Below are 16,486 nucleotides of genomic sequence, written 5' to 3' on the forward strand. Positions count from 1 at the left end.
ATTGAAGAATAATCTTACGACCTACTCAATTGTTAATCCTTGATTATTGTCGAGGAATGTCGGTTCGTTTTTTTTTTCTGCTGGCTTTTCGTGATATCGGTTACTTTGTATTTTGTTTCCGATAATTCTCCACCACATTTTGCAGTACTGCAATCACGTATTAATATTTCCGATTACTATTTTTCGGAAAATAGATAAATGAAACGGAAAAACGTTATACGAAAAAAAGGAAACAGGCACTTGATGTAGATCAGTTTGTGTATTTATTATTGATTTCACTTTTCAAGGGTACACAACTCTGATATCAGAGACGAATATATTAAATTTGCGAACAGAATTTATATCTATGATCCCGAACGTATCATCCGTATACGTTTCAAATTATCGTTTAAATATTTTCATTTATGACATATTTTTTGTTTCATCGTTTTCATTTTCCTTTCGGATTTACTGTTTACCAACTATATCTTCTATACTTATGCGTGTAGTTATTATTATTATTATTATTTATATGCAATAAATAAAATGAGAACTACAATCGTCATCACTGATGTGATTTTTGAAATCGATTACTTCAACTATGAATACTCGTAACTTCGCTGACAAAATTAACTTTGACCAATACTTGGTTAAGAATACAATTTTTTGTTTTTCTTCTTTCTATGATAAAAACGACGGTGTTCACATCTGTGGCTCCAGCCAAATTAACACAAATTTCACATTCGTTTATTTATTTATTTATTTATTTATTCACGAGATGATAAACGCCCATTGCACCACCACCGCCACCTTGGCTTGTTCTCAGATTAGTACTCTCATTACCCTTAGTTTGTTTTCATTCTTGCGCACAAGTTACAATCACAGAGTATTTTTTCGATTTAAATAACACATATTTTTCTCTTTTGTTACATTATATACAACAGCTTGTGATAAGCGTTAAAAGTTAAGTAAAAAAAGGAAAAAAAAAAAAAAAAAAAACAGCAATTGGCAACGACATCGTTTTCAAAATTAGATTATTGCATTTTATAATTCGTTCTGTTCGTTCGATGTCATATGGAAATGGTGAAAAAGAATTGATCAAATTTGTTGGAGAGAACCAGGATCGTTTGAAGTCAGAAACGAATTTTTGGTTACTTTGTCAGTATTTTTTTGCTATCAGGTATCTTGGATTTTGCTTTTTTTAACTATTCTCTTCTTCATTTTTTTTTTCTTTCAATTAGAACCTACGTTAATAATAATATCAATAACAATAACAACGTACGTATACGTTATATATAAAGCTAGAGTTTTTTATCTCTCGGCTGAAAGCGATTCAGAATACATATTACTTTACTCGACTATCACTTAGGCAGTTGGCCCGACGGTGGCGATTCTCACTTCCATGTGGTGTATGTATGAAATTATGGTATTGCGATATTTGTTGTTTGATTGAGAAGAAAACGAATATGTGCATACATATATAATACACGGTATTATATACAAAATATTCACGTATCATGTGTGCACGTATTTTATGTATGAGAGACGGGGTGAGAGGCACGTTAAAAAAGATCAACAAATTCTTCTTTTTACTGTTTTCATTCTTTGTCACTTTCTTTCTTACTCCTTGTTTTTGTTTATCGTTCATTTCGTTTCGGGATGAAGAATTTCCCGTCTTTTCTTTCTTTGTTTACAACCCCAGAAATTACAAACCTGCTAATATTACTCGAGGATCTTCTACTGCGTTCTTTATTTTGCGCAAGAACATTACCGCTTCACGTCCGTCGATCAGTCGATGATCGTACGTCAGCGCGATGTACATCATTGGTCGAATAACGACCTGAATATGGAAAAAGAAAAAACAAACGAATCATATCAAGTAGAAGTCAACGGGCATCGAGTACACAGTTTCAAGTATTCCCATTTCTTGCTTACCTGTCCTTTCACTGCTATCGGTCTGTCGAAAACGCCATGCATACCGAGAATCGCGCTCTGCGGTGGATTTATTATCGGCGTTCCCATAAGAGAACCGAAGACACCGCCATTGCTTATAGTAAATGTGCCGCCGTCCATGTCTTCGACGGATATTTTACCCTTCTTGGCCTTGTCTCCGAGAGCGGCGAGCGCTATTTCTATCTCCGCAAAGTTCTTGTTCTCAACGCTGCGGAGTACAGGAACAACCAGACCCTTAGGTGTCGCAACGGCAACGCTGATGTCGACAAAATCCCTGTAGACGATCTCGTTGCCATCTATCACCGCGTTAACAACCGGCTGGTCTTTCAAAGCGTATGAACTTGCCGCTATGAATGCGCTCATGAATCCCAACTTGAGTCCATACTTCTTCATGAACATTTCTTGGTTCGCCTTGCGGAATTCCATTATCTGGCTGAAAGGGCGGATGGAAATTTGTTATACATATACTAACATAGTTAATTATTTACAAATATTTTCGAAAATGTGCGATTATTATGGAATAGTATGTCTGATTAAACCTCATGTCGATTTCATTGAACGTTGTTAGCATCGCGTTCGTGTTTTGGGCATCTTTTAGCCTCTCTGCTATGCGCAGCCGCATCCTGTTCATCTTCACTCGTTGTTCCGTTCTTGTGCCGATAATTTCACGACTGTAGTCCTCGGGTGGTAGCTGAACTCTCGCTCCCTCTAGGGACTGAAGAAAAAATTTAACTTCATTGCAAACTCGTACTTTTCACATTATTTTCCAAAACTTTTTCTCTTGTAAGTTTTTCGTTGTTGTTGAGGTATTCTTACCTGGGCGTGTTTTATCGCAGCAACAGGCATCGATGCTGTCGGTGCCTGAGGTGTAGGAGGTCGCGAGGCGGGTGGAGTTGTAGGTTTAGGAGGAGGAGGTGGGGGAGTTACCTGAGTTGGTTGGGGTGTTGGAGCTGCGGGTTTGGGTGCAGCTGCTGCAGGGCTTGGAGGAGGAGGAGGGGGAGGGGTTGGTTTTGGTGCGTCCGCTTTCGCAGCAGCAGGCGCGGCTCCACCGCTAGCTCCAACGTCGATTGAACACAATTTTTGACCAGCCTTAACGGTGTCTCCATCCTTTGCAAATATCTCCTTAATGACGCCAGAAACGGGCGTAGGGACTGGGACGGAAGTCTGAAAGTTTTTTAATTACTTACGATGATTAAAAATGAATTTGAAGATGTTCCTTCCTCGCTCGGGGTTTGAGCAAAGAATAGAAAGAGGAAACTAAGCAACTAGAAGTGGGGAAGGGACAAGTTGACTGTGACGAATTAAACAAACTACTGCAATTACCTTGTCAGTCTCAATTTCGCAAAGCACGTCATCCTCCTTCACTTGATCCCCAGCTTTCTTATCCCATCTGACGTCACCTTCGCTTACACTCTCAGCGAATGGAGGTACAGTCACATCTTTCAGCTCCCCTGAAATATTTGATTTTTTGATATTTTTTTTCACGAATGACCCATTACAACCACCACGAAAATAATGTGAGCTTTATTTCATTTTTACCACACGAGGATGTAGACTAGCAAATATTGAAGAGTTTTATGTCGTTTCTTTAGTCTTGATATGATAGATTAGGAACTTGACCCAAGGCACAAAAATCATGACAATGATAATTATAGTAACAATAATAATCAAGCGAATTACAGTACAAAGATTGTTTTTTTTTTATTCTTATCGACCCACAGGTTGACTTTCTCTCTGTCGCTATTTATACTATCAAGGCTTCTTGTCGGTCTAATATCCTTCGGTTTAGATGAGTGTGCATAGAGTTTTAACTCTGTTTCGACCATTTATGAGATATTGATAATTGTTTAATATTTTTCTTCGATTGTCACAGTGTTAACACGCTGGTAATATTCCATCTTTTGTGCAGTTTTCCTTTAGATTCTCTGCTAACTTCCCTGCTGCTAGTACTAAGCTATCTTGTTCAAAGGGATCTTCCGTTGGCCAAATAAATAAAATAAACAAGTAAATAACTTCTTACACAACGACGATGTAGACCTGATATGCCTGACGTGCGTTTTCCAATGCTGATTGAAGTTATTTTTCGTACATCTGAAATGATAATGAAATCTTTATTCAACTCTATCGTCATGTCAACGATTGGGGAATAAATAGTTTTGTTACTTTTAGTTTTGTGAAGCGATTATGAAAGTTATGATAATATGAGTCCTGCATTTTCCACTCCTTTTGTCTCTTTCTAGTTTCACAAAAACTATAAAACGATATTAATTTGTACTAATAATTAAAAACTCACACTGCCGCCTTCGTTCCTTCGGGAAACTGCTGCTCTCCAGAGATTGCAGCTAGCACTCGACCTGAAACGATTGACAGGAAACATTAGAATTAATTGAAAAAATACGTACATTAAAAACTATATCAACATTTCATTAAGAGTTCAAATTGAATAATCTCCATCGTCGTAAATACTCTTTATGATTCTTACCTTTGCCGCGTCGTTGATGAAGCGATCTCGCCGCCTATAAAAAAAAAAAAAAAAAAATCCAAACAAAATTAGTTGATAAGTTGGAGTTGCACAATATTTAAATACGTCATTATCATCTGTTTAGCAAGTCCAACAATTGATACGAGTGCTATCATCCTGTGCTGTTTTTCTTTTTCCATACATTTTCACAACCGAACGTAAGTCATAACGTATGATAAAAACACAACAAGGAATTACTGCGTGAACTGAAATCGTCCAACAGTTTTGGCAAAATTTGAATATAAAAAAATTAGGCTTCATTTTGTTCAGTCATTATGTAATGTTGAGAGGCACTCAAGGAGGAGTGGAGGGAGGGGGGGGGGGGTTGGAAATGTGGTATCACCTGCAAGTTGGCAAGACGCAAGACGTGTGTGAATGCCTATTAGTAGTCGAAGGTGGTACGAATACGGCACGAATACCACATAGACCTGGTAATTCGCGGGGGGGTGGGGAGGGAGGATCGAAGGGAAAACTAGAGGAGGACGATGACGAGGACGAGAATTGAAAGCAGATGCCAAAACGTTACGTTCAAAATTCGCGAGGTTTTGAATTTTCACGGGATAGGCTTTAGAGGCTGTTGGGTGTTTCGTTCGAATGGAATGTGATTCTCCGGTCGAGTCGTTAAATCTAGCTCATTTCCTCACGTCCTACTTACCCTGGCGTTCGTCGTGGGCGAAGATACGATGCGAAACAGAGCGCGAGGCACGCACCGGGAATAATTGGACAGCATCGCCCCGGCCATCCTTAAATATCCCCCTGTACTTTATTTATCGGGACGATATTCGCCGAGCTGTTTCTCCGTGCCTAAACCTTGCCGCCTTTACTCTCTCCTCGTCACTCTCCACTATTCTTCCTGTCGTCGTTGTCGTCCTCGTCGGTTACGGGGATTGGGATGTGGGCGAGCCAGATGCTCTGCTCGCTCAGCTGTAAAGAGGAAGGGAGAGAGAAGAGGGAATTCCGTAAGCTTTGGCCTTTTTTTTCATCACCTAGAGCCTCGCTTCGCTTCGATTTTTGACCACCTGCGTATACTTTTCTCCGCTAGATGGCGCGTCCCTTGAACAAACCTTTGCTTTCTCACAGAGTCCCGTGACTAGCTCGTTTCGTTACGTTTCGTCATCAGTAACATTCTTTTTTTTGGATTTCATCATATTTGTCAACACTGATCATGGCCGGTTTTTACAAGAAGTATCTCACGCTGCTCCAATCCTGGCCTTTGGATAAATCGAAAGTAGGCAAGTGAGTGTTATCCAAATGTTTTTTTATGACTAGTTGAATTTTTTTTCTTCGTCCTTTAAATATGGTTTAGTTCGACCGATGTTACGTAGCCGTTGCTTCTCGCCTTTTCAACGAAATTTCTTAACCTTAAAGGTATAGTCTAATCAATGTCGTCAACCTTCTGGTTTGTAAGTCTCTAGTTGCTTAGTTTATTTTCCCAAAAGGTGGGAGATTCAAAATTGACAATCGTTCAGATTCCATTCCTCGATGTATTTTTCTCCAAGTTGTGGCAAGTTAATTTCAAAGAACAAGAAGATCGAGGATGATATTTGTAAATTTGTGTGAACAAGGTGTGAAACCGAAACCCTAGAGATGGCGATGCAGATTGAACAAATGATGCTTATCGACTAATTTTACCACAACAGGGATTTGGGCCAGCACATCAGGGATCAGGTGAAGCTGGCATTTTCCAAAGGCGATTTGAACAACGTGGACGAGAAGCGCTGCGATTCTTACTATAATAGTCTGGAAAGGATCGCTAGCAATCGTTACGGAAAATTGTACAAGCGCTCATTCAACAGTACGGCGAGTGGCTTAACCCAGGAACAGTGCAACGCGGTACTGTCGCCGGAGTTTCTTGAGCTTTGGCAGGAAGAGGAAAGGGGTTTTCTGTCTAGAACGGCAAGGTTGTTCCGAAGAAAAAAGCATGTCTCTACGGACGATTAGTTGCCTTAATTTAAATGTAAATCTAGTTAATCTTAGTTTAACAAATAGTCATTTAGCCCTTAAACATGTCGCGCCTTGTCGCCGGCTCCACGCCGTGATGCAGACAGAAAATGCGAGCGCGCTTCACGTCCCGGTCATGGCTGACACTGTTTTGAAATACATCGAACCAAAACCGAAACAGACTTTTGTTGACATGACGTTCGGTGCCGGCGGTCACGCGACAAGGATTTTAGACTCTGTCCCAGACTCAAAGGTATTCGCACTAGATCGTGACCCGGTGGCTCATGAATTGGCCCACAAATTGGCGGCTAAGTATCCAGGCAGAGTTATTCCTCTACTAGGCAGGTTTTCCGAGCTACCCAACCTCTTCAGAGAGCTTAAAGTCAGACAGGGAACTATTGACGGTATTTTGTTCGACTTTGGCTGTTCGTCGATGCAGTTCGACGTTGCCAACAGAGGGTTTTCAGTGTCCAAGGATGGGCCGCTGGACATGAGAATGGACGGTTTGAGGTGTCCGGAACAACCAACAGTGGCTGACGTTCTCGCCAGAGCGGACGAGGAGGATTTAGCTAGGATAATAAAAGTTTACGGGGAGGAAAAGCAGGCAAAGAAAATAGCCAGGGCTATAATTGAAGTTCGGTATTCTTTCAAGAAGCTGGAAACTACACGCGAACTTGCTCAGCTTGTCGATTCGGCACTTGGCAGTGTACCGAGACAAGACATGCTGGGCAGGTACACGAGCAACGCGACTAAGACCTTCCAGGCTTTCAGGATATTTGTTAATAACGAATTGAATGAAATCAATTATGGAATGTTTGTTGCCGAAAGGTATCTCAAACCTGGAGGTAGGCTTCTTACCATTGCTTTTCACTCCCTCGAAGATACAATCGTAAAGAGACATATTTCTGGTAATATTTCTGGTGACGTGGCCAATACCCTGCCGCTTAAGTACGTCAGTTACGGCATGTGTCACGAAAAATACGAGGTTGAATCCCTGATGCAAAGCCCTTGGGAAATGCTCCATAAGCATGTCATCACTCCGACCATCGACGAGGTCGAATCCAATCCTCGTTCTAGATCCGCCAAGTTCAGAGCCGCAATTTGTATGAAGTAAAGTATCGCCGTCGCGATAATAGCTGTATTGTAAACGTTTCATTGTAAATAAAAAACACACTCAACTCAAATTTTCTCACTTTACTTTTTGCCGTCCGTCCCGTATTTTTTCTGTTTCGGTTTTCGTCAGATTTTTTCCATCAATATTACGAGAAAATATAGTCATCCCATTAGTAACACTTTTTTCGAGGGTTTATTGAAATGAACAAGAAGTATAATGAGAAAAGTATTTAATAAACATCAACAAATGAGCACTTAACGTGCGTTTAGATTAACATAAACAACAAGTAGGTATTGTATATCTTTAGAAAAATAATGAGCGTGAAACAATAAGTATGCAAAAATCGAATGATGTATCCTCTCTGCGATATATTACATATGTTGAATATGCATGCTAAATTCCATTCAAGTGTTCAACCACGTGAATGTGTATAGAAGAAAAATAAGGAATGGCTTAACATATCACGCTGTGTTTGAATATCGCTTCGCGATTAAAACAACCCTTCTATCTCGTCCGTTTCCCCGTTCCAATCCATGTCATAGATACTGGGTCTAGTCGGTAAACCGGGCATCCTCATGATCTGGATAAATAGTGGATAACAAATTCAATGAAAATCTGAATGATTAAATTTCTTCAAATATAATTTGAACCACCGACAACTCACCTCGCCCACCATAGGGACAACAAATCCTGCACCAACCGATACGAATATATCTGTTATCTCCAGGGTGAATCCAGTCGGAGCTCCCTTTATTGCAGCGTCGCCGGTAAGAGAGTTCGACGTTTTAGCCATGCACAACGGTAGCTTGTCATAGCCAAGTTTGGTGTACTCTACAATTTTCTGCTTCACCTGAAACACGACGGTAATTTTTTTTAGTGATTGAAGTGCAATTATTAATTTTTTATTCTTGACGTTTAGTGCAAAAATGAAGCTGTAAATACAAAGTTACCTTATCAACTAGAACGACTTGTCCAGCGCCATACATTTCTTTCGCAATGATATTTATCTTCTCTTCGATTCCAGTGTTGAGATTGTACAGTAGCTTGAAGTCACGAGTCGGTTTTTTAGTGGCAGCAATGACTGCGTCGGCCAATTCTAGAGCGCCTTCTCCTCCTTTTGCCCAGTGAGTGCAAATCACTGCATCAAAAGCTCCGGCAATCAAAGCGGCTTCCTTGATCAAATTCAATTCTGATTCTGTGTCGGTCCTGAGGTGAAAAGTAAAAGCAATTATGTTTCGCTGAGAGAAAATCACTTCTCACATCATCGCGCTAACGAGTTTCTCCTCAAGTAGAACTTACGCATGACTGTTGATCGCGACTACAACAGGAATTCCAAACTTTGTTCCATTGCTGATGTGCTTTATGAGATTAGGCAAGCCCTTCTTGATCAGATCGATATTCTCCGTAACGTATTGCGGCTTGAGCGGCGCTCCTGGAGTGACCGCAGGACCTCCTCCGTGCATTTTCAGAGCCCTGACAGTCGTGACCAGTACAACAGCGTTAGGGACGTGTCCCGAGGTGCGGCACTTTATGTCGAAGAATTTCTCCATCCCAATGTCCGAGCCGAAGCCAGCTTCCGTCACCACAAATCCATCGGAGCCGACAAGCTTCAGTCCAATTGCGTCTGCTATTATCGACGAACAGCCGTGCGCTATGTTTGCAAACGGTCCAGCGTGCACCAGCACTGGCGTTCCTTCTATCGACTGCATCAACGTTGGCTCGATGGCATCCTTCAGCAGGACGGCCATTGCACCAGTGGCTCCCTGTCATGGATTAGAGAGAGATGAAATGTTTGGAGAAGAGTTAAAGGACCCGTTTTAAAGCCACAAAAAATTCTTACAAAGTCGTCGGCGGTGAGAGGCTCTCCGCTCTTGCTGAAACCGACCACGATGTTTGCCAGACGATTCTTCATGTCCTCGACACTGGTCGAGAGCGCTAGAATAGCCATTATCTCCGAGCCAACCGATATGCAGAAGGACGTCTCTCTGCTCTTTCCCTTCTCGGTGGGACTTTGACCTATCGTTATCTTACGGAGGAATCGATCGTTCAGATCGACGACTGATCAGACAAGGAAAAAAGCAACATGTTAAATCGATCGCTTCTTGCTATCGAAACCGACTTCAGCTTCTTACGATAAAATTAATCGGTACTTCGTTCTCACCTCTGGTCCAAGTGATATTTTCGGGATCGATATCCAGCCTTGCGAATCGCCTTTGTTCCTCCTCAGTCAGCGAGTTAGGATCTGTCTTCTTGATCCCAATTTTCTCGAGCCTGCGCAGTTGAATCTTTGAGAACTTTCTCTCTCCCTTAACGGTTGGTACAAGCCTGTCGAAAAGGGCTTTATCCGATTGCGTACTCTCGTGGAAATATCTGGCGTCTATCTGCGCTGCCAAAAGATTGTTCGCAGCACCGACCGCGTGGATGTCACCGGTTAAGTGGAGGTTGAATTCCTCCATCGGTATCACCTGCGAGTATCCCCCGCCCGCCGCTCCTCCTTTCACTCCGAACGTCGGACCCTGGCTTGGCTGACGAAGCGTAGCGAACGAGTTTTTTCCCTTGTGTGCTGAGAGAGCCTGGACGAGGCCGAGAGTCGTCGTGCTCTTGCCTTCGCCCAGCGGAGTCGGAGTTATGCCGGCGACCACTACGTACTTTCCGTTCTTCTGGCTCTTCAGGCGGTCGAGAACTCGCAGGCTTATCTTTGCCTTCTTGTTGCCGTAGAGGCTGTACTCGCTCGGACTGAGACCAATCTCCTCCGCCAATACTCCGATGTTCTTGGGCTCTTGGCTCCTCGATATCGTTATATCGTTAGGTATAGGCTCGACTCTCTTCAACGGTAGCGCCTTGAAGCTCCATGCTGAACTGAGCAGTTTCTCTGCGGATCGAAGCGCCGATATCACAGTGTTTTTCATCAGCATCGCAACTGTCATGGGACCCACTCCGCCTGGCACTGGTGTTATGTACGACGCCACTTTGGACGCCTCTTCGTACGCGACGTCTCCTACCAGTCGTTGACCGCTCTTCTTCGTGGAGTCTGAAATTTCAATGGAATTGAATGTCGAAATGCTGATACTTGGAGGGTTGACGTTAATTTTGCATTTTTTGAAACTCATTGTTCGCAACAAAATTCCTCTTGATTTTCTACTACCAATTACCTGGTATACTGTTTATGCCGCAGTCGATAACAACTGCGCCAGGTTTTATCCACGACCCTTTGACCATTTCTGGCTGACCTATGCCAACGACAAGAATGTCCGCCTGAGAAACCTGAAACATTTTTTAGCACAAAATCAGCAAAGTCTGGGAAACTCGTATTAGGATCAATCGATTCTCTTACATCTCTGCGATTGTTTGCGATCCGTAGTTTTTGGCAAAACTTTTACTCACAACTTTGGGTAGATCCTTGGTCCTCGAGTGGCAAACCGTCACCGTCGCATTCTGCCATTTCAGTAGCTCTGCTACCGGCGTTCCAACTATTTTGCTTCGCCCTAAAACCACTGCTGTTGCTCCCGATATTGGAACTCCGCTCCTGTAAGGAATTATCGTTGTACGATTTAGAAAACTTTTATCTAGCTACGATCAATTGTTGGAAGTTTCTTTTTTCTGGAATACCGTGTGCGAAATACTTTCGATTTATAAATCCAATTTTAGTCGAGTTCTTGATCTAGTTTCAGGGAAACTTTCACTGCTCGGGTGATCAAATTAATATTTAGCGTCTAAACTCACTTTTTGATTAGCTCGATGCAACCGTTCGGAGTGCACGGTAAAAATCCACTCATATCTCCGATCGCCACGCGACCCTCATTTATTGTGTTCAATCTGTAATCACAATTACAGAAATATTAGTTGTTGTAATAACGCTGTTACGTGCACGTCATAAAATCTTTATTACATTTGTTTCGAAACTTGAAATTTTCAAATTTATATTAACAAAATCAGAATTCTTGTTTCTGTTTCTTAAAGTAGAATATTCTGATTCTCTGGTCGACTTTTTTTTTCAAATTTGTATTCCGTAGCTATCATGTGGTAATTCAAACTATCAATTAAACTGGTCAATATCGAAAATTTATTGAATTTTATAATTGAAAATTCAAAAGTTGTCATTGCTCTTGTTTATTATTACGTTCCTTTATGTTGTTCGTGCGTTAAAGTTTACATACGAATTTTTTTTTCTCCTAATTTAAAGAATTTTTTTTCTTGCATCTTCATACTTCGTATTCGCAAAAATATATTATCCCACATCGATTGATGATTTATGTTATTGCGTTATCTGCTATATAATGCAATGCAATCGTATCGGGTGATTAAGATTTCGAAATGAAAATCTCATAATATATATATATATATATATATATATGTATATATATGTATATACATATACGATATACGATATATACGTGAACTTACATCTCGTTTTCGAAGTTTTATAATGCTAATTACGCAACGGTCATTGACGTGCATAAATTATTTACATACGTATAAACGTCCGTCGACAATACATACGTATAACTTACATTGGAATTATCAGATAAGTGTTAAAGGGCAATGCGTGCTTTGATTAGATTACCGCCAATCTACACGGTGCTCAAATATTACGATTTGAATATAAAATACGATAAATCGAAGAAAAAAAATATTTTGACTGAATTTATTTTGCGAATTTGGGGATTTTTTTCTTTCCGTTTTTTAATTATCTTAGCATAAAAATGACGTGTGTTAAGAATACGTAAAAGTAAGTAACAACAACAATAATAAATAATGATAACAATTTACTCACCCGTCGACGTCTTTCGCGGGTGAAACGGTGTCGGTGATTACATGAGAGTCGATTTTGTTGACGGAATCGAGGGGCATTTGAACAATTATCCCATGAACATTTGGATCGTCGTTAAGTTTGTTTACGTGATTGATTAATTCCGTTTCGGTAGTTGTGTTCGGTAATTTAACGTGATTCGCATGGATCCCGATTTCACTCGCTGCTTTTATTTTCATACGTATGTAAACGTTCGAATCTTCCCTCCCGCCAACTTGGACGATTGATAAACCAGGTGCGAATTTCGGTAGCTTGGATCGCATGGCTTTTACATCTTCGGTTAAGGCGTTGCGGATTTCTCTGTAATTGCGCAAAAAGAAAAGAAACAGTTGAACATAGTTTTGATTTGAAATAATCGTTATTTTAGAACGTTTCGTTAATTTATTTTAGGATAGGAGGGGGGATTAATTTCATTCGATATTTTGAATTCTGGTAATAATAATAATAACACGGTAATGGCGGTTATTTACAGACAGCGATTCGGATTTGTTTGTGTGTAAACTCCCGCGTTACTTACATAACCTAAAAAATATTTATCCCCCTTCTTATTGTTCATTTCCGCTAAAATTGTCAATTCTAGTAACGATTCCCTAGATTCGATGTTGTCATCCCGTTATCGTGATTGGCTTTTAAATTCTTATGATTTTGAATCGTTTCTCGTTTTTAAATTTTATAATACTCACTTTGCCAATTCCGTGCCGGAAAGAACGACGCCACGTGTTTCGGGCAGGTCCATTTTCATTCGATTTAGAATTCTGCAACAATAACAAACAAATTTTACAGCAACCTGCTTTTCAAGTATCAACTTAATTGTTCAATTACCAGTCTTGAAGAACTTTTGCAAACAATATAATTGAACGATACGAAGTACACCAACTGTGCTTGCTACTACAACTAATTAGGAGATCAATTTAAAATTTATGTAATCGTTACATGTTTACCGGTTTTATTGTTTTCTTCTTGATGACCTTTTCTTTCTTTCTTTCTTCTTCTTTTTCTGAACAAAAATTTCCGACAATCTATCCGAAATCCACCGTTCGACAGTCGATCTTTTTCTCTATTTTATTCCCAAGTAACAATTTTTGTTTGCTCCCTTCAAATGCTTACTGAACTCTTGCGAGCTGCACAAGATAAACTCGACTACTCGGCTCGAGGTTGTAAGTTGAGAAGACCTGTTTTTCAAACCAACAGGCCTCCACCTATCTTTGTCCCTCTCCTTCTCATTCTCTTTCTCTCTCTCTCTCTCTCTCTCTCTTCTTAACACACTCCCTCCTCCGCGTTGTAATCTTTTTATCACACACACATTGTTCTCACACATGCGCTTATTTTACACGCGTGATTACTATTATACACCATATGGGCTTGCGCATTGGCGGTGGCTAATCTTTAGGCGCAAACGAAATTAGTCGAGAGGAGATTTGATTGCCTCATTTATTGTAATATACGTATAATATACCTATACTTCATTTGCACAAGTGGCACGATGATGAAGCGGCGGGAATATTTAAATCACTGACAATAAAATTTTCGACAATCGTTCATAATTCGTTGATCTATTTATTTATATTTAATTTATTTCATCTATCAAATTTATCCGGTCATTACTACAATTTATTCGTTTAAATTTTGATACAGTATTTTTCGCTAGAAATAATCTTGATACAAGTTCTTTGTATTTTTAATTATTATTCTTATTATTTTCACCCCAGTTATCGTACGATGGAAAATAAATTCGGGCAACGATTTTTTTTTCTTTTTTTTCTTTTTGACGTTCTACCGATTTCACTAAAAAAATTTCTCGACGTTTTTTTTCGTACGTTCAACTAAAACCTGAAGAAAGAAACTTATGAATAGTAATTCCGAAAAGAAATAACGTCGAAAATAAAGTTAACGGTGCAAAGTAAAAAATTTTCTTCTTCGATCGAACGTGATTTGTAATGAAAAAAAAAAAGAAAAATAAGGTTGAATAAAGGATAAACCGTGCAGAAAAAGTATACGATTTTTATGAATGGAAAACTTAGAAGAGACAAAGTGGAGAGCTTACTTGAATGACAGTAATCGTTTCGATATTTGTAGTAACCTTCCCATTCGGTTGAGCATAACAACGTGCAATTCGGTGTCGAATGAGTTGTACAATATGAATGAACCAACGAGCTGATAATTGAGATGCGATTCCCTGTTTTTACCCCCAGCTGTTCGTTTGATTTAAAATGCTGAAAAACAGAGGCGATTTATTCAATTGCACAAAACGATAGTAAGCAATAGCAGCTTGGCTTTATTCGCGTATCACATAATGTATGATTATTTTATACGTGTATCAGAATTTCTCGTAATTTTTTTAATATCAGATTTGCTTGTCGTCGTCTTTTTTTTCTCCCATTATTTGCTAGTCTTTGTTATTATTATTATATATGTTTGATTTCATTTATGCCAAACATTGTGCAATTACCGTCTACCACAAGACGATAGTTATCTTGCTCACCTCTTACGGAGAGATCAAGGCTAAGAAACGAGAGATCTTACAAACCTCTTACAGAGCTTTGGTTGTAAAGTAACATGGAAATTAAACGCGAATAGATCGTTCGTCGATGATATTTATTTATTTATTTATTTTTCTAATTTATATCGTAGACTTTTCACGTGTAATCTGGAATTATGACGGTGAAATAAATGTTTGTTCGGGCGCTTTGGCCGAGAGCAAAATTTTGAAAATTTTGTTGAATTTTGAATACCGCAATATTGTTTAACATATAAAGATTATTGCAATGATATTCATACCCACATACAGCGATGGAACGTAGTAATTGTACACGTGTCTTATACGTATACATGTAATATGCAATTGACACTTGATCGACACAATTCAGCCAATTTGCCAATTGATTTGTTTTTGTTTACTATTATTTACGCGTGACGTCGTACGAGTTGAAAATAATTTTCTTGTGCATACGAACAGCAAATTATTCACAAACTGGAATAACAGTGTGATAAATATTCTTACCGATAAACAATTTGTACATATAATCTGTTTGTTGCGATTGGTTTTATCGAACTCGTATGTATATATTATCATATATTATTGTATCGAGAAGTGTTTGGATGCAATTGCTAAAATTGCGTCTATTAATCGGCACATCGAATCATATTTTACATTTTAATTTCGCTGAATTTCTAATTCGATCTTACACAAAAGAAAGAAAGAAAGAACAGTGGTTTGCAGAGATTTGAAGAAAACAAAAAGTAAATTGTCACTTCATTTTCACAAGTATATGCAAGAAATTTTTGAAAAGGGTTAATAAAATGTTGCATTAACGGGATATCTACGTTAAAAGTTTTTTAAATTTATCCAAAATCCGGATTCTCTCATTTCTCTCTCTCTCTCTCTCTCAATCTGTCTTTGTATTTCCCTCCGTTTGGCCAGCCATTGCTTTTCAATCACGTTGATTCGCTTACCTTCCATGCCTCTATGGAACTAAGTTGACTACCACCATATAGCTTCGTGCCAGACACCATTATACATACATTGTATACAGGGGTGTATACCCATAATACACCTAGCCTACACTGCAAACTCGGCCTGCGAAACTTCGACGAGGTAAACTCGACAAAAACAGTTTCAGCTCTCCATCGTTGAGGTGTACGTCCTGCGGAGCTATACGGTGTAATGTGTATGGGGCATTCCACGCCAAATCTACAGGCACCGATCCTCGACATCGTGGATTTGATTCGCAATTTCTCATGTTGTTGTTCCAACTCTGAACGGTACTCGGATTGTTTTAAAGATTTTTTCAAGCATATATTTCTTTTACTTATAATTTTTAGAAACCAACTTGTTCTTTTGACGTCGTTTGAAAATCTTGACATGAAAATTTTTAATCTCGGGCATTCGTTTCCAATCTTTTTTGAGAAAAAACAAAATGACAACAATTGAAAGCAATATACTCAGTCTTTTGTTGCTTTGCTGCTTGTACATTTTTATACACAAACTAGTATTAAGTTTTTTTTTTAAATTACATACGTGCAAAGACATGTCGGTTTTCTAGAATCGTAAGTAAATCAAATTTACTAAATAAAATTTTGAGAAAAAAATTCAGACTACTTTTTAGAGGTGGAAGAACGGTATAAAAAATCGTCAACCAAATCCAAGAGGTCGAGGGTCGATTTGGCA

At 39.3% G+C, this 16,486-nt stretch overlaps 4 protein-coding genes and 1 long non-coding RNA gene across 8 annotated transcripts in view; 3 read left to right on the forward strand and 2 right to left on the reverse strand.

The window, feature by feature from the left end:
- Nucleotides 1–16,486, forward strand: part of LOC124222840 (uncharacterized) — a 126,234-nt gene that overhangs the window by 750 nt on the left and 108,998 nt on the right. The window lies entirely within an intron of this gene.
- LOC124222834 (dihydrolipoyllysine-residue succinyltransferase component of 2-oxoglutarate dehydrogenase complex, mitochondrial) lies at nt 241–5,249 on the reverse strand. The gene is made up of 9 exons (XM_046634217.2): nt 5,109–5,249; nt 4,415–4,448; nt 4,226–4,286; nt 3,953–4,023; nt 3,256–3,383; nt 2,749–3,096; nt 2,472–2,647; nt 1,915–2,365; nt 241–1,819 (listed from the first exon to the last, which is right to left on the reverse strand). Exons 1-9 carry the CDS (start codon nt 5,193–5,195, stop codon nt 1,685–1,687), a joined length of 1,491 nt encoding a protein of 496 aa, XP_046490173.1. The 5' UTR covers nt 5,196–5,249; the 3' UTR covers nt 241–1,684.
- LOC124222839 (ubiquinol-cytochrome-c reductase complex assembly factor 2) lies at nt 5,534–6,394 on the forward strand. Its single transcript, XM_046634227.2, has 2 exons — nt 5,534–5,689; nt 6,094–6,394. The coding sequence occupies exons 1-2, from the start codon at nt 5,619–5,621 to the stop codon at nt 6,392–6,394; spliced, it is 372 nt and encodes a 123-aa protein (XP_046490183.1). The 5' UTR covers nt 5,534–5,618.
- LOC124222836 (probable methyltransferase-like protein 15 homolog) lies at nt 6,492–7,578 on the forward strand. Its single transcript, XM_046634222.1, has one exon. The coding sequence runs from the start codon at nt 6,492–6,494 to the stop codon at nt 7,506–7,508; it is 1,017 nt and encodes a 338-aa protein (XP_046490178.1). The 3' UTR covers nt 7,509–7,578.
- pug (pug C-1-tetrahydrofolate synthase, cytoplasmic) lies at nt 7,721–14,515 on the reverse strand. 2 transcript variants are annotated; one of them, XM_046634200.2, is made up of 12 exons: nt 14,363–14,515; nt 13,002–13,073; nt 12,283–12,618; nt 11,232–11,324; nt 10,893–11,034; nt 10,661–10,772; nt 9,670–10,539; nt 9,349–9,566; nt 8,808–9,271; nt 8,459–8,714; nt 8,173–8,358; nt 7,721–8,088 (listed from the first exon to the last, which is right to left on the reverse strand). In XM_046634200.2, exons 1-12 carry the CDS (start codon nt 14,416–14,418, stop codon nt 7,999–8,001), a joined length of 2,895 nt encoding a protein of 964 aa, XP_046490156.1. In that variant the 5' UTR covers nt 14,419–14,515; the 3' UTR covers nt 7,721–7,998. The 2 variants fall into 2 exon arrangements, with proteins under 2 accessions (XP_046490156.1, XP_046490157.1); XM_046634201.2 differs by lacking the exon at nt 14,363–14,515 and adding an exon at nt 13,260–13,487.

Source organism: Neodiprion pinetum, chromosome 7, assembly GCF_021155775.2.
Source record: "Neodiprion pinetum isolate iyNeoPine1 chromosome 7, iyNeoPine1.2, whole genome shotgun sequence".
Taxonomy (NCBI): Eukaryota; Metazoa; Arthropoda; class Insecta; order Hymenoptera; family Diprionidae; genus Neodiprion; species Neodiprion pinetum.

What these genes read in the sequence shown, in the direction of transcription:
- LOC124222834 (XM_046634217.2), bottom strand. Translation starts at nt 5,195, where the DNA reads ATGGCCGGGGCGATGCTGTCCAATTATTCCCGGTGCGTGCCTCGCGCT. An exon ending in GCGAAATTGAGACTGACAAG is followed by an intron (nt 3,097 to 3,255) that starts GTAATTGCAGTA and finishes AAAAACTTTCAG; the next exon opens with ACTTCCGTCCCAGTCCCTAC. An exon ending in TTCAATGAAATCGACATGAG is followed by an intron (nt 2,366 to 2,471) that starts GTTTAATCAGAC and finishes CCGCCCTTTCAG; the next exon opens with CCAGATAATGGAATTCCGCA.
- LOC124222839 (XM_046634227.2), top strand. Translation starts at nt 5,619, where the DNA reads ATGGCCGGTTTTTACAAGAAGTATCTCACGCTGCTCCAATCCTGGCCT. An exon ending in GATAAATCGAAAGTAGGCAA is followed by an intron (nt 5,690 to 6,093) that starts GTGAGTGTTATC and finishes TTACCACAACAG; the next exon opens with GGATTTGGGCCAGCACATCA.
- LOC124222836 (XM_046634222.1), top strand. Translation starts at nt 6,492, where the DNA reads ATGCAGACAGAAAATGCGAGCGCGCTTCACGTCCCGGTCATGGCTGAC.
- pug (XM_046634200.2), bottom strand. Translation starts at nt 14,418, where the DNA reads ATGCTCAACCGAATGGGAAGGTTACTACAAATATCGAAACGATTACTG. An exon ending in AAACGATTACTGTCATTCAA is followed by an intron (nt 13,074 to 14,362) that starts GTAAGCTCTCCA and finishes TTATTGTTGCAG; the next exon opens with AATTCTAAATCGAATGAAAA. An exon ending in AAGTCGTTCTAGTTGATAAG is followed by an intron (nt 8,359 to 8,458) that starts GTAACTTTGTAT and finishes GTCGTGTTTCAG; the next exon opens with GTGAAGCAGAAAATTGTAGA.